The 16,517-nt window shown below is 44.8% G+C and overlaps 1 protein-coding gene across 1 annotated transcript in view; it reads right to left on the reverse strand.

Moving 5' to 3' along the window:
* POLN (DNA polymerase nu) overlaps window positions 1-16,517 on the reverse strand; it is a 145,529-nt gene that overhangs the window by 70,285 nt on the left and 58,727 nt on the right. The window contains exons 12-16 of the mRNA XM_036067284.2: window positions 15,568-15,651; window positions 15,172-15,267; window positions 8,047-8,103; window positions 7,094-7,147; window positions 6,391-6,456 (exon numbers count right to left, since the gene is read on the reverse strand). Of these exons, the coding sequence (XP_035923177.2) occupies window positions 6,391-6,456; window positions 7,094-7,147; window positions 8,047-8,103; window positions 15,172-15,267; window positions 15,568-15,651 (357 nt within the window). The remainder of the gene's footprint in view (window positions 1-6,390; window positions 6,457-7,093; window positions 7,148-8,046; window positions 8,104-15,171; window positions 15,268-15,567; window positions 15,652-16,517) is intronic.

The raw sequence follows: 16,517 nt of genomic DNA on the forward strand, positions 1-16,517 counted from the left end.
AAGCAGAGGGAGACGGTGAGAGAAACTTAAGCAGACTCTGTGCTGAACGCAGAGCCCGATGCGGGGCTCATTCTCACAACCCTGAGATCATGACCTGAGCTGAAACCAAGAGTCAGATGCTCAACTGACTGCATCACCCAGGTGCCCCCACTGTGAAGTGATCCATGGAGAATGACGGGACTGCTCCTTTTACTCTAAATAGAAATTGGAAAATATTTCATCCCCCAAATAACAAAGTATAAAGATAAAAACATCTCATTTGGGTCTCAAATAGCGCTGCAGAGTTAGCAATAATTATACGACTTAGGAAAATCTTGATAATAGATAATTTGATAGTAGAATAATATTATGTGGGAGATATTCATCAGGTAAGCAGAAAAATCACATGTCAACAATGTAAAGACTCTGAATAGAATTACTTCAAATTAACTACTTTAACATTTATATAGGTAATGATGAAATAGGGCTTAAATATTGTATCTGGAAAGCAAAACTCTTCATTGGGTGGTGCCGCCTAAGCCCGAAGGCAAATTTCCTAAGACTCTTTACAGAGTAACAACCTAAGAATGGCAGGAGCACTGGAAAACAGAATAGAACAATTCCTGCTAGAACAATACTTCTTATTTGTGCTGATAGCTAGAAAAAACCCATAATCTTGTCATGTGTGGAGATACTTGCTACTGGGGCCACAAGTATTCTTTTCCTTCTTCTTTAGAGACTGACACTCAGATTGTCATTAAGGGCCCCAACCTTTAGGCCAGCCAGCAGAGGCCATCTTGTGGCCACAGTAACCAGTTTAAGGGTGGCTTGGGCTATTTCAGAGAGATGCAAGGAGATGCTTGCTGAGGGCATCTGCAAAAGATGCTTCCTCCTCCTTTCATGGAAGCTACACGGAGAAATATGTTCATCCCACTGGGGAGAAACTAAGCAGTTTTTGCCAAGACTTGCTGGGATGCTGAAGAAGAGAAGTTGGGAAATGGGGGACAGAAGCTGGACCTACTGTATAACTTTGGCTGCCAGCTCAAATCTTGCCTGAAGCTAGCCCTTCCTTGGACTTCTAAGTTAGGTAAGCTGAGAAATACCTTGATAGTTTAGATCATTTGGGGTTTGATTTTCTGTTGTTTGCCACTGGACATATTTAAATGAATACTTGGACAAGCAGTAACTTAATCACCCAGGTTGTAGACACTTGGGGAAAAGCACTTGGTCAGTGCTGACCCTCCACTCATGCTTCTCCTTCTCAAGGTCGCACGGGAGGGGAGGAGCCTGCTCTCTCTAGCCAAAGGACAGAAAGGGGACAGCCCAGCAAGACAGAAAACCTACTCCAGTCAAATACCACAGAAAAACACTGTGGCTGAGTTTAGCAAGCAATTTAGCATGAATCCTCCCACCCTTCATACCTGGCCAAGTTCCTCTTAGTAATTTTCTACCCAGTGACTCTGTCCACCTCCCTACTGGCCGTAAATCCCCAGGTGCCCTTGCTGTATTTGGAGTTGAGTTCAATCTCTCTCCCCTATTGCAATAATCTTGAATAAGCTCTTCCTTGCCTGTTTAACTCTGTCTGTTGCAATTTTTCTTTGACAAAATACAACATATAAAAATTTGTGGGATATAGTTAGAACAGTGGGGGAGAGGGAAATTTTATAGCACAAAAAATGTACACATGAGAAAAAAGGAAAAGTCTTAAAGCAACAATCTAAAATTGCACCTGGAGAACTTAGCAAAAGTAAAGCAAAATAAACCCAAATCAAGCAGAAGAAAGGAAAGACTAAACAACAGAAATCAGTAAAATTGAAAACAGAAAACCCACTGAAACAAATAGCTGGTTCGTTGAAAAGATCAATAACATTGATAAAACTCTATCTAGACTGATAAAGAAAAAAGAGAGAAGACACAAATTACCAATATCAGGAATGAAATAGGGGACATCACTACAGATCCTACAGACATCAAAAGGTTAAGGGAATGCTACAAACAACTATATGCACATCAATTTCACAAATTAAAAAAAAATATATAACCAACCAAAATTTACCCAATATGAAACAAGATACTATGAATAACCCTATAAATATTGGTAAAATTGAACACATAATTTCAAAACTCTCCAAAAAGAAACTTCCAGGTCCAGACAATTTTATTAGCAAATTCTACCAAATACTTAAAAGAAGAATTTTTTTTAAGATTTTATTTTTAAGTAGTCTCTATACCCAACGTGGGGCTCAAAGTTACAACCCTGAGATCGAGAGACACATGCTCTATGGACTGAGCCACCCAGGCATCCCTATTTAAAGAATTAACACAAATTCCACACAATATCTTCCAGAAAATGCAAGAGGAAGGAACATTTCCTATTTCATGAAACTAGTGTTATCCTGGTATGCAAACCAGATAAAAACAGATCTATATTTCTCATGAATATATACACAAAAATCCTTTAAAAATATTAATACATAGTGCCATTAAAATAGACACACAGACCAACAGAACTAAATAGAGAGCCCAGAAATAAACCCATAATTATATGGTCAATTGATTTACAACAAAGGAGTCAAGAATATCCAGTGGGGAGAAGACAGTCTCTTTGATAAATGGTGTTGAGGAACCTGGATAGATACATGCAAAAGAATGAATCTAGACTACTATCTTACACCATGTAAAAAAATTAACACAAAATAGATTAAAGACTTGAATGTAAGACCCGAAACCATAAAACTCCTCAAAGAAAACATAGGTGGTAAGCTTCTTGACATCAGTCTTAGCATTGATCCCACTCCAAAAGCAAAAATAAACAAGTGGGAGTAGATCAAACTAAAAAAGCTTCTGCAAAGGGAAAAAAAAAAGGCAACCTACTGAATGGGAAAAAAATTGTAAATCATATATCCTACAAGGGGTTAATATCCAAAATATATAAGGAATTCAAACAACTCAATAGCAAAAAAACCAATCTGATTAAAAAATGAGCAGAGGACCTGAATAGACATTTTTCCAAAGAAGACATATAGATGGCCAACAGGCACATGAAATGATGCTCAACATCACTCATCAGGGAAATGCAAATCAAAACCATGAAGAGATATTATCTCATACCTGTTAGGATGGCTATTATCAAAAAGACAAGAAATAACAAGTTTTGGCAAGGATTGGAGAAAAGGGAACCCTCGTGCACTGTTGGTGGGAATGTAAATTGGTGCAGCCACTGTGGAAACAGGGTGGAGACTCCTCAAAAAATTAAAAATAGAACTATCATATAATCCAGTAATTCTACTACTGGGTAATTGCCTGAAGCAAACAAAAACATGAATTTGAAAAGACACATGCACCCCTATGTTTATAGCAGCATTATTTACAATAATTAAGATATGGAAGCAACCCAAGTGTCCACTGATGGATGAATGGATTTAGAAAATATGGTATGTATATACAATGGAATGTTACTCAGCCATAAAAAGAAGGAGATCTTGCCATTTGTGACAACAAAGCTAACCTAGAAGACGACTGAACACTTGGGATATTAAAGAACTCATAACAATACAATGTGTGAGGTCAGATATTTTGAATTACAAAACATGGGTGAATTCTGAGCCGGAACCACTCAGTGCAAGTGGCATGACAGTGACACGAGGACAGTGACAAAAACTCGCCTGTCGATGCAGAAACATTAGGAGGGGCGTCTGAAGCCACAACCGACAAGGAGGTATTAGGAGATGAAGAAATGGTGAGAATGTGGCTCCTGGCAAGTGCAATAAGAACAGAGAGGTCCTCCGCACCTGCCCAGGAGCAGGCCTTCATAAAAATATGATAGGTCCAAGAGAGACACACAAAACAAAGATTGACATGCACGAACCCTAAAGAATCTGAGTCAAGGGAAGAGAAGAATTGAAGCTCATGACCAACTTCCAGCCAGGATGGAGAACACGACAGTCCAGCTTGGGGAAGAGGCTGGGCCTACACTGTTAACACGTGGCAATCCTGATGATGATCCCAAACCAAGTGACTTTGAGACATGGGAAGGCAATTCAAGGGTGGATCACACACCCAGGTTTTCACTCAGTAAGTACTTGGTGCCTACCAGGTGCAGAGCCAGGCCACGGTGGGGATTAAGTCAACAAAAGAGGCAAAAAGTCCCTGTTCTCTTGGAACATACAATTTAACAGGGTAAACAGAAGTCAACAGGCAGTTAAAACACCATGTAGTGGCCATCAGGACAAGTACAGGGAACGTCTAGGAGGATACTAGACCGGGGTTTTGATAAAGCAAATACTGATCAATGAACCACTCGATGCTAAGAGAACTCAAAGAATGAGGGTTTTAGGTGGATGAAAATGATCAGATGGGGGCTTCTACTTCCACTCAGGATGGACACAGTTGAAAAGAAAGGGCTCCCACCTAACAAGGAAGGTAAGAAACACAACCTATAACGTAAAGCCCTAAAAATACACGTATACTTTGACTCAGGAATTCCATCTCTGGGAATGCTATGGAAATCATTAGAAAAATGTACCAAAAATATACATACAGGTATGTTTATGGCATCTCTGTATAAAATAAGTACAACTGAAAACAATCTAAACGACCGTCACCAGGGACAGCCATCAAGTGGGGTATAAAGTAGCTGTTAAAATGATGATGTGGACTTCCAGTGGAAAGTAGTGGCCAAATGCACACATTATGTTATACCTTCTCTTTCCAAAAATTCAACTGAAATAACAGAAAATAAAAAAAACAAGAGCGTCACTAAAAACTTGGGAGGAGTGCTACCCACAAACCAGAGACCCTGGAGCTTACTGGAAGAGAATAAAACACAGCAAGAGATTAACCTGGAAATGTAATAGAAAATACGATCTTACAATGCTGTACAGGCAAAAGCAAGGACCTCGTAAAAAGTGCGTTTTCCCAGGGGCGCCTGGGTGGCTCAGTCGTTAAGAGTCTGCCTTCAGCTCAGATCATGATCCCGGGGTCCTGGGATGGAGCCCCGCATCGGGCTCCCTGCTCAGCGGGAAGCCTGCTTCTCCCCCTCCCACTCCCCCTGCTTGTGTTCCCTCTCTCGCTCTTTGTCAAAAAAACAAAAACAAAAACATAACAGTGCGTTTTCCCAGTAGAACTCATAAATTACTCTTTGATGAGAAGCAGCAGCTAAGAGAAAAGGTGCAGCAGGCACCTGCCTTCAGAGGAGGCACTAGTCTTAGTGCTGCTTGTGGTAAAGACCGCAGAAGAGCTCTCTAAAGTGGGGTGTCCAGAGAAAGGCCTTCCTAAGGTGGGTGCGGAGTCCAGAGAGCGTAGGGCCCTGAGCAGGGCTGCGGCTCCTGCAGGTGTGAGCCCACCCAGCCCCACATGACCACCAGCTGTGAGCACTGGGCACCCACACACGTAAAGGCCAGATGAAGGCTGGCAGCATGCAGTCCAGACCAGTGACAGGGGACCCACGGGGTAGACAGACGTGTCGTGAAGGGAAAGGAAAGGGCACTGAAGTTTTTTTCCACCCATGTCCACACTATTTGAATTTATCACAAATATATACTCACATGTATATATTTTTACAGTGCATATTTAAATAATTAATGTATTCAATTCATATATTTAAATAATTCAAATGTTTAAATCTAAATATACATTCAGGTCAATATTAATGTATGATATCAAGCCATCATAAACAAAACTGAGAAGTATAAAAGTGAGGTTTTATTTTGGTAGAAAAACAGCATTTTATAAATATATGTACTTGGCAAAAGTCAATAAGGATAGACACCAAAATGTTAACCACAGTTAATTCTGCATGGTGGAATAATAGGTGACTTATTAGTTTTTGTTTGTTTGTTTTTACATTTCTGTACTTAAGGAACTGTTCTACGATGAAAAATTAGTAATGAATCATCTTTAATTCAAAAATATAAAGCCATTTAAAAAGCTAATTGCTTTGAGTGTTATTAAAGCTGCATCATAAATTCAAGGGTATTTACAGCTTTTTTCATCAGAGACAGTCTGGAACAACAACAAAGAAATGGAGGAGGTCATCAGAGCATCAGACATTTCAACACATCTCTGGACCTCAGAAGCTTCCTGTCCAGTACAAATCTGAAGACGAGGAAGGGGAAGTGGGAACGGGGTGTCCCTTTTGCCCTCAGCCCTAGCACGCATGACTCTCTGGATGGAAAGGACCCCTCACTAACTCAACACATCATGACAGCAGGGAACATGTGTCTTATTCCCCCACTATGTTCCCAAAACACAGCAGGTGCTAAGTGAGTATTAGCTGAGTGGATAAACAGAGTAAAACCCATCTGTCTACATGGGGCCCTCTCTTAGAAAGTGCACAGGCAAACACACATATAGGCAAAAACTCAACTCTGAGGCACAGAAACTGGCGTCTACCAAGGGGCGCTAACTTACCGGATGCTTGGCTGAAAGTCTTCCAGTCACAGTTCCAGTCTGATTCCACGTAGAGGAAATGGAGCCCTTCATCAGTTAAGGAGAATCAGTTTCAGCGCTGGCAATGCCACGTGGAGTCAAGAGCACAGTGACCCTTAGTCTCCCTGCACACAGCACACACTCACTGCTCTCCTGCAGACGTCCACAAGCCGCTGGCCCAGAGCCCCCAACCCTGAAAGGTCTCTGGGTGTCAGCCGACTGCTGACCAACAAGGAGGTTCCCCTAACCCATGCAAAAACTGCAACAGGACATGTGGGTCTTCAGGTCCCTTCAAGCCCCTGAGCATGGGGAGAGGAGGACCATGTGCCACAGGGGCTCAGCATGGACTCCAGACGGGGCCGTGCAGCCAAGACAGGGGCCCAGATGGAACACCTCTGCCTGCAGGCTCCTCCTCCTTCCCTGCAATGGGCACGGGAAGAGGCTCAGTGACAGGTGTCACAGTGCCTGGGAAAGCCCAGGGCTTCGGCATACATGCAGCTCCAGGTCTGAAGGCATGATGACCACTCAGGCTATAAAGAGACCCGAGTAATAACAAAATCATGGTTCACAGCTCAAGAATATTTGGTGATTTCATCGTTAACTAAAATTTCAGGAAATTGTACATGTATCTGAAGCCACGTGGAAACCACATTCCTGGGCACAGGATCTCGTTTAGCTCAGTTACCTTTCTCATGCAAGCTAGTAATCCATCCACAAAGGCTGATTTGGTCTTGTGAACCTAGGTTACACAGACAAGAGTAATCATTTTCTTGTTTCAGCATCTAGCAAGAACAAGCATAAAAAGCAGTGTTTCACAGAGCGCTGGGCATGTGGCGCTCACGTGTCAGCTCCAGGAGGCCCTGCAACAGGCTGGTGTGGTACCCACAATTAAATAACAATGACCCACAGGGAAAGATGGCACCCTACCCTCTTTCCAGAATAATTCTGGAATGATTCTTTTCACAGAAACGTTGCAGAGATAAATGGGGAGCCCTGGGTACCCATCCTCCCGCATCCCCTAGGGTGCCTTTAGTTCTCTTCCAATCATTTCGTCCCTTCAAGGAGAAGGCCATTCGGTGCCATGAGCAAGCCCTGTCGGCTGCCACACCTCAGGAGAGCAGCAGGCCACAGGTTCAGGGAGTGACAGACTGATGGTACAAGCGGCAGCCAAGCTATGGACGCGGTTCACGAACAACAGAGAACACACGGAGGTGTGTGGACAGAGGAAGCGTTGGCTGCTGAGGACGAAGGGGGCATGTCAGCGAACGAGCAAGCCAACATGCTCAGAGGGCCGCAGGGAACTTCGCCAGGCCCAGGGCTGGGGAGTGGGAGGAGGCCCTCGAGAGAGGCTTCTGAACTCTGTGCTGGTGGAGTCTAGTCCACAGAGAAGCCACCCGATGACAACACACACGTCCCCTTCCCATCTTCATCCGTCCTCGTCCCCGTGGGACCCTCTGGCTCCGTGCCGAGCGGGGTGCACAAGAGCAGCACTGGAACCAGGCCGGCTTGAACAAGCTCTGTTCCCCTCAGAACATTGCCAGGGCTACTGCTGTGATTATGGATTGATGGCTCTTATCAGAGGTGGGGCCAGATGGCTCCCCTCCCTCACCAACTCATTCACACACAAAGGGAACCTACCCGTCTATATTCCAAAATTATCTTGGGTAATGGATGAAGGTCCTGCACAGCACTTAACTGAAAAATGAGAATAAATGTCACCAATATAATTCCTTCATTTAATTTTAACATTTTGAACACTTATTTTCAGCTGGAGAAAGTCCTAATAATAAATGGTCTGTATTGACCATATTTTCCAAAGTGAAGATTCATAATAAATTCAGTTTATCAAGTGTCTTAATCTAAATCCCTTACAAAATCATTGCTGTACATATGAGAGCTAAAGGCATTTCACACAAGCTTGGAAATAAGATTGCTCCTGAGATTTAAATTCATGAAATCTAAATCCAGGGTATGTAAAATACCATGTAGGAGAATAAACTAAGAAAATGCCTACAAATGTGTAACTCAAGAGTTTAGGAACACCCAATGTTTCAATTACAGTTATCCAGGCATAATGTCAGGGAGGTAACATCAGAATAGGATTATGGATTTTAAAACTAATTTTAAAAGGTCAAAATATTACGTATAGGACAACACAAGATCCTAAGAACATGATTTGTTCGATTACCACAAAGTGAACATGCTTGGGTAAGACCACGCACACGGAACATTCCAGGTCCCCTGCGGGTCCCTGCCCCTCCCCCTCCCCTCCAGGTAGCCACCACTCTGCCTCCACCATCAAGGCCACTTTTCCCAGCTTTCGAACTTCGTATCCATGCAACAGGACAGACACTCTGTGTGTGTGGTTTTGTTCAACAGGGTGGTTTTAAGGCTCATCTGTGTTGTATGAAGCGGCATTTCATTTACTTGTACTCCTGTTTTCAATTGTTTGTTTGAATGTACGACAACTATATTTTCTCCTTAATGGGTACTAGTGGGTTGTTTACGGGCCATGATGAGTAGTGCTGCTGTGAACATTCGGAGCCCGATTTTGGTTAACATATGTCTGCAGTTCTGTTGAGCAGAAACACAGAGAGGAATGGAATCGCAGGGCCAACTGAAGCAGAGGCAACACCAGCCAGTTCTCCCAAGTGAAGGCACCCATCTGTTCCCCACCAGCACCATGTGGATGTTCCAGTTGCTCCACATCTTTGCCAACACATGTCCCAGGCCTTAATGTTAGCCATTCTGGTAAATGTGAAGTGATACTGCATGGTAGTTTTATATGTATTTCCCCAGTGACTAATATACTTGGACAGTATTCACATACTCATTGGCTAATTAGGTATCTTCTCTCATTAAACCCCTGTTCATGTCTTTTGCTCATTTAAAAAATTGGTTTGCATGTCTTTTTTTCCCCCCTTGATTTGTAGGAAGTTGTTATTCTGGACAGTGTTTTCTTCAGCTGGTTATATTTACTGGAAATCTCTCTGCCTTCTGTGACTTGCTTATTTACTTGTTTAATGGCATCTCTTCATAAACAGAGATTCTTAATTCTACTATTGCCCAATTTATCAATCTTTTCCTGTATGGGTAATGCATCTTGTGTTCTGTTTAGGAACATTCACCCACCTCAGGGTCTTGAGGATATTCCCTTATGGTTATCTTCTGCAATCTTCATTGTTTTGCTTTTTGTATTTAGATGTACAATTTGCTTGGAGTTTATTTTTGTGTATGGTGTGAAATAGGGGTCATTTATGGAACGAGCCCTCCTTATTCACTGCTTGGCAGAGCGACCCTCTCGGAGATCGTGCCTTTCGTACGCATGTGTGGACTCCCCATCCTGGGTCCACTGGCCTGTTTGTTCATGCTCCAATCGACACTAGACTGTGCTGCTTAGTTCCTGGCAATCCCTATTGATTTAGGATTAGTCTTGACGTCCAACAGGCTAAGTCCTCCAGTAGTGCTTCCCAAGATCACACTGGCTCTTAGTTTTTTGCATTTCCATGTCAATTTGGGAATCAGCTTGCCAGCTTCTCCAAAAAACTGCTGCTAGGATTGTTTTGAATCTATAAATCAGGTTGGGCTAACTCTCATGTAACAGTGTAAGGCATGAAGTTGTGTCCCCGTCTGTTTGAATAAAGACTGAGGACCCAAGAGTCTTGGCTGGCCACAGAATCGTAACCCGGAGAGCCGACACTGGTGTCATGGGAGTAGGCACCGCCCAGGGGGAGGCACCCTACCTCAGTACAATCCAGAACTGCCATTTACTTAGAAAAGCTATCCCCAGGGGGATGACAGTACATGAAAACACTTAGCCAAGAAACCTGCTTAAGATCGACTAGCTCTCCTTATCTCGATACCTTACTCATCTAACCACAGTCTCTCTGTATATCTCTACTTCAGCCGTCGAGAACCCTTGAAAAGATTTAAGTATTTGATCTCATAAAACTTTGGACAAAGCCCTACCAGCATTGGTTCATGATCAGAGGCAGTTCCGCAGCCGCCTGCCGCCCTGAGAGCTTTATCACACAGTCCGTGTTGGCTCCTGACAGCACATTCTTCTCGGCTCCTTTCTTTTCATGGCCAATCCGCAGCCTCTTGTCGGCGCCTCCCCTTTCCCTGACCTCTAAGGGTCAGTTTCTCAGCGTTAGGTTCTGCGGTTATCAATGTTGGCTGGCTTATGAAAAACAGCCGGGAGCTTCAAAAACATGCCTGGGTCTGGCTGTCCAACCCACAGACACGATTCTGTGGGTCAGTCGTCAGCCCGGGCATTAGTGTTTTTCCAAAGCTTGGGCCAGGGTAGGGGACCACCATCCCAGGGCAACTTTACTAAAAACTGGCTGACCACTTCCAGCACAAGACTTTTCACTGACCTGACCGCTCCTGCGACATCTCTGTGCCCGTGTCTTCTGAACATCTCTGTCTTAGTAAGTCCGAGGTGAATGCTTGACCCCACCCCCACCCCAGGAAATTGTTCCTCTCCCAGTTTTCCCTGAGTAGTGGCCTGTTCTCTCTGCTCAGTTGCATAACTAAGAAAACCAAGAGCTACCCCCACAGTCTTTTGTTGATGCTCACATGAACTCACACTCACAGAGTTCCTTTCTGCTCTAAAAATGCTCTGGAAATTCTTCCGCTGCTCCATCTTCACAGCTGTCAGCTGGACCACGGAGACTTCTGCCCCCACACTACAGTGACAGCCTATTAACGAGACTCCTCCCTCCTTCAGCCAGCTGTAAGAGTGGTCTTTTCAGGACATAGCTAACATCTGTTAGGATGGGCAGAATCCAGAGCCCTGATAACACCACATGCTGGTGAGGATGTGGAGCAGCAGGAACTCTCATCCACGGCTCATGGGAAGGCAGAATGGTGCAGCCACTTTGGAAAATAGTTTGTCAGTTTCTTGCAAAATTCAATATACTCTCATCATACGATCCAGCAATCATGCTCCTTGGTATTCACCCAGAGGAGCTGAAAACTTACGTCCACACAAAAACCTGTACACAGATGTTTATAGCAGCATTCTTCCTCATTGCCAAAACTTGGAAGCAACCAAGATGTCCTTCAGTAGGTGAATGGGTAATAACTGTGGTCCATCCAGACAATGGACTGTTATTCATCATTAAAAAGAAATGAGTTATCCACTAGGAAAGACATAGAGGAACTTTAAATGTACATGACTAAGGGAAAGATGCCAGTCTGAAAAGGCTACATACTGTATGGTTCCATCTACAGGACATTCCGGAAAAAGGCAAAACTACGGGGACAGTGAAAATATCGGGGGGGGGAAGGGGGGAACATGTGGAGCATGAGGGTGTTTAGGGCAGTGAAGCCACTCTGTGTGATACCATAATGGTGGACACCTGTCATGACACATTTGTCCAAACCCACAGAATGTGCAACACAAAGGGTGACCCTGGAGATAAACTATGGACTTTGGATGATGATGATGTGTCAGCGGAGGTTCACTGAGTGTAACAAATGGTCCCACTGGTGGGGATGTGGACAGTGGGGGAGAGGGTGGGGGAGTGGGTGTGGTGGGGGTGGGAGGATGGCAGTATATGAGACTTCTCTGTACCTTCTGTTCAATAGTGCTGTGAAATAAAACATAAAATCTAATAAAAATAAAAGCCTAATAAAACTGTATCTAAGATCACAGTTGTGCCCTTACTTGAACTGTTCGAAGCTACACATTTTACCTGAACTCCACATCCTTCCACATGGGGAAGGGAACAGGAAGGGAAGGAAAGAAGAGAGGAGTCTTAATTCTGAATTTAGAACCATGTACATGAGCTCCCTAGTAAAAGTTCATCTTTTTTCAAATGCACAAAATAGTATGACTTGGTCGATTAAGTAAGAGAGGTTAATATGATTTACCTCAATCATGTCTTTGTGAAAAATAATTAAGGTCGTTAATTCTGTCTAGAAGAAAGCACATCAACACCACAAGAGCGTTTCGTTTCCTTTCTTAGTTGCTGGTTGTCTGGAAGAGCTAAGCAGCAGCAAAGGAAGGGCAACACTATCAGCCGGTGCCAGGATGGAGAATACATCAGACCGAGACCCTCAGCTCCAGGCCCCACGGGGGCAAGTGTGCGGCTTTTCCAGCTACCGCTGTCACTCCACCTCTAAGGCGCAGTGCCCCTCTGCGGTGTGGGTGTGAAATCCAGGCCAGAGTCTCCCCAGCAGGATGGGGCCTGCTCCGCGCTGTCCCGGATCTCCATGAACAGACACGTGTGCTGGTTCAGGCTGCTCGGCTCTGGAGATGCAGTGCACAAGTCAAACATGGGCTTTGATTTACGCAGCCTACATCCTAGAGTGACAAGCCAACCAGGAACTAAGGTAACTCTAGGTGCAGGAAACAGATCTGGGTGAAGAAACGGGTTGTGCCTGGGGGCCTTACTGTTGTCTATGTGGCCAGGGGAGGCCTCTCTGAAAGCAGCACTTAAGCCAACAATCAGAAGCCACTGTGCAAACTTCAGGAGAGTCTCCAGGCCAGGAAAGAGCCCGTGCAGAACCTGTGAGGAGCAGTGTGCTCACGGGGCGCTGGGAGCAAGGGGGGCCAGAGAAGGGGCAGGGCCAGACCCGGGGCCTGCAGACACACTGGAGGGCTGGGGCCTTAATCTAAGGGTCACGGGAAGCCCCTGGAATGTACATCAGAGGAATAACATGATTTTTCTAATGTAAAACATGGCTCTGCCTGGATGTGATGGATAACCATCAGGGAAGCTGCTGAGGGGGCTTTGCAGGGCTGTGAGTGGGAGGTGACTGAGGTGGTGACCATGAGGACCAAGGGAGCAGACAAACTCAAGAACCTGTTTGCAGGTAGAGACTGTAAAGCTGGCTGTGGGGTGAGGCTGGAAGAAAATCCAAGATGACTTGTAGGTTTCTGGATGCAGTAGCTAATAATTATAGCCAGTACTTGCTGGTTTTGAGAGCTCATATGTCAGGCATCGTCCTAAATACTGTTTTACACACAGGCACACATCCACACACTTGTTGAACACTCACAGGATTGCTGTCGGGAAAGGACTGTTATTATCCTTCTTTTACAGGTCAGGAAACTGAGGCACAGAGGAGTCAAAGACATGCCCAAGCTATGCAGGTGGATGTGGTGGCTGACTCCACTGCCCTTGCTCCACCCACTGCTGGCTCCCAAGGACCCAGGAGGAGGATGGCTGTCCACTGAGGTGGGGAAGGGGGCAGATTCAACCCCCTTCGGGACACATCACTCTACAGATGTCTGTGATCCACTCAAGAACTGCCACCTGAGCCCACTGAGGGCCGCACGTGGGGACTGTCAGAAAGCAAGGGGCTCTGGCAGGGCCGAGATGGGCAGAGCGTGCAGTGCTGGAGCGGCCATGTGTGTAGGGAGGGAGGCTGCTGCTAAGTCAAATGCTGGACATGGCACAGAGAGCACAGGCTGGAGCCCCCATAGCTGGCTCTCACCGTAGCAACACAAGTCCACTGCAGGGACGCCTGGGTGGCGCAGTCAGTGAAGCATCTGCCCCGTGTCAGGCTCCCTGCTCAGTAGGGAGCCTGCTTCTCCCTCTGCCGCTCTCCGCCCCCCTGCTCATTCTCTTTCTCTCTCAAATGAATAAATAAAATCTTAAAAACAAAAACAAGTCCACTTACTGATCCCCACTCTGCATGCTTTCATGAATATTATTTACTGGATTCTGGACATCTATTTATACTCTGCCATTCTTTTTTTTTTTAACATATATCTTTTAAAGATTTATTCATTTATTTTAGAGAGCGAGCAGAAGAGGGAGAGGCAAAGAATCCCAAGCAGAGTTCCCGCCAGGTGCGGAGCTCAACTCAGGGCTCGATCCTACTACCCCGAAACCATGACCTGAGCCAAAATCAAAAGTCGAGGACACTCAACACACTAAGCCACCCAGGTGCCCCTATACTCTGCCATTCTGATAGAGTAGACTCTCACTCCTCCCTGTTTATAAAACAGGCTCCTCTCAGGGGAAAGGTAGCTCAAATTTTCTAAAATAAATCTAGGGGGACACTTGGGTGGTTCAGTCGCTTAAGCATCTGCCTTCGGCTCGGGTCATGATCCCAGGGTCCTGGAATCGAGTCCTGTATTGGGCTCCCTGCTCAGTGGGGATCTGCTTCTCCCTCTGCCGCTCCCCCTGCTTGTGCTCTCTCTGACAAATAAATAAATAAAAAATCTTTTAAAAAAACCTTCCACATCTATATTAAAAATAAAATAAATCGGGGCGCCTGGGTGGCTCAGTCGTTAAGCATCTGCCTTCGGCTCAGGTCATGATCCCAGGGTCCTGGGATCGAGCCCCGCATCGGGCTCCCTGCTCGGCGGGGAGCCTGCTTCTCCCTCTCCCTCTGCCTGCCTCTCTGCCTACTTGTTCTCTCTCTCTATCTCTCTGTCAAATAAATAAATAAAAAATCTTTAAAAAAATAAATCTAGGAAAGGAGAAGACTGACAACCTTCCCCATTTCTAGTTTCTGGCAGCCTCTAGTGTCTAAGAGGCTGTGATTGGATTGACAACAATTTGTTTTCAGAACAAAAATCCACCTAATTTTCCTTTGAAGAAAATGAAGTCAGTGGCTTGCTTCTGGAAAACCGTACTGTCTGCCTCTTTCTCATGGTTCATACTAGGAGGGCAGCCTTTTGGGGAGCACCTCATGGGAGCACCTGCCGCACAGCCCACTGCAGGGAGCACGGGCGGGTCTGTGGGTGACTCCGTGTAGGCATGCTACTGTCTCAAAAAGAAAGGGGACAATTTTTGAACTTACCACGGCTTCTGACGTGGACGGAAGTCTCTGCAGCCCTGTTCTGGGAAGAGTCTCCCTGGGACTCAGCAGGTGTAGCTTTAGCTTGCCAAAGAGGATCTTCAACAAAAGCAGTGACACGTGATGAGCGGGTCTCAGATTTGAGAGAAACTGAACATCACTACCACAGCCACAGAAGGCCTACCCAATTAGATGCTACAAACACTCAAATTCTGAATTCATACTTTTCTTGGATTTACAGGCTTTGAAGGAATGAATCTCAATGTGAGAAAACATGGACAACTTACATTCTTTCTAGATCATCAACATAAAATAATATTTATAAATTCAGAATAAATCTCTCTTTAACCTCTAAGTAAGTATATTTTATAAAAAAACAAAAACAAAACTCAGCCTCACCTCTTGGAGCTGCTTACTACTTGTTACAAGGAAGTGCTCTCCTGCAACACAATGAGCTTCTTGCTCCAGTTCCTGGAGACGAGACTGTGGAGGTGACACAGAATCTCACTAACGGTTTTCACAATGTAAGATGATTTAATTTGCTCATCAAACAGTTCCCAACAAAAGTTCTTATAAGAATAGAAAATAGCCTACAATTTACCAAAATGGACATTAAAAATATATACTTTGACTCATACTGGAAAACTCTGGCTCATAGAATCATCCTCTCCCAAACCTCAGGAAGCAAAATGAAAGAAGCAAAATAGGAAATAACACACCAAAATAAGGGAAAGAATGAATTCTCCAGGAATATTACTACTAGAAAAGGGATCTAGCATCATACCACAAACTTGAAAGCATCCAAGTAGGTAAAGGAGGTAGGACCAATGACCTCGTAGTGCCCTCCCACCCAGCAGAGAGAGCAGCCGCAGGGGACACCAGGGACACGCCCTGGACACAGCCTGGCTTGAGGGGTGGGAGGTACGGGTGGTCCAGGTGAAAAAAAATCTAACCATGCCCCATGCAACGCCTGACAGTGAGGAGCGGAGCACAGCTGAATTTATAAGCCCCTCGCCCCCTTGCCACTTCCATCAGAAGAAAAGTGGAAGGCAGCCAGGACTTAAAAACATAATTATAGAAGAAAACAGAAAGCAGAGGCTAAACCAACCCACCCTGGTGAAATATCATCTGCATTCTATTCTTCATCAGATGAGGACAGCCTTGAGTCTGAAATTTTGAAAGAAGTTACAAAGAGGGTCCAGAGAAGTTAGGAGCGGACAAGTCTGATACAAGAGAAGAGTATGTAGGCGAAACGAAGAAGCCAGAAACACTTGCCTCAGTTAAAGTATGCCAAAACTCGGTAGTCAAAGAAACAAATGAGAAAAAGAAAACCAAGGGACAGAGAGCAT

Source organism: Halichoerus grypus, chromosome 3, assembly GCF_964656455.1.
Source record: "Halichoerus grypus chromosome 3, mHalGry1.hap1.1, whole genome shotgun sequence".
Taxonomy (NCBI): Eukaryota; Metazoa; Chordata; class Mammalia; order Carnivora; family Phocidae; genus Halichoerus; species Halichoerus grypus.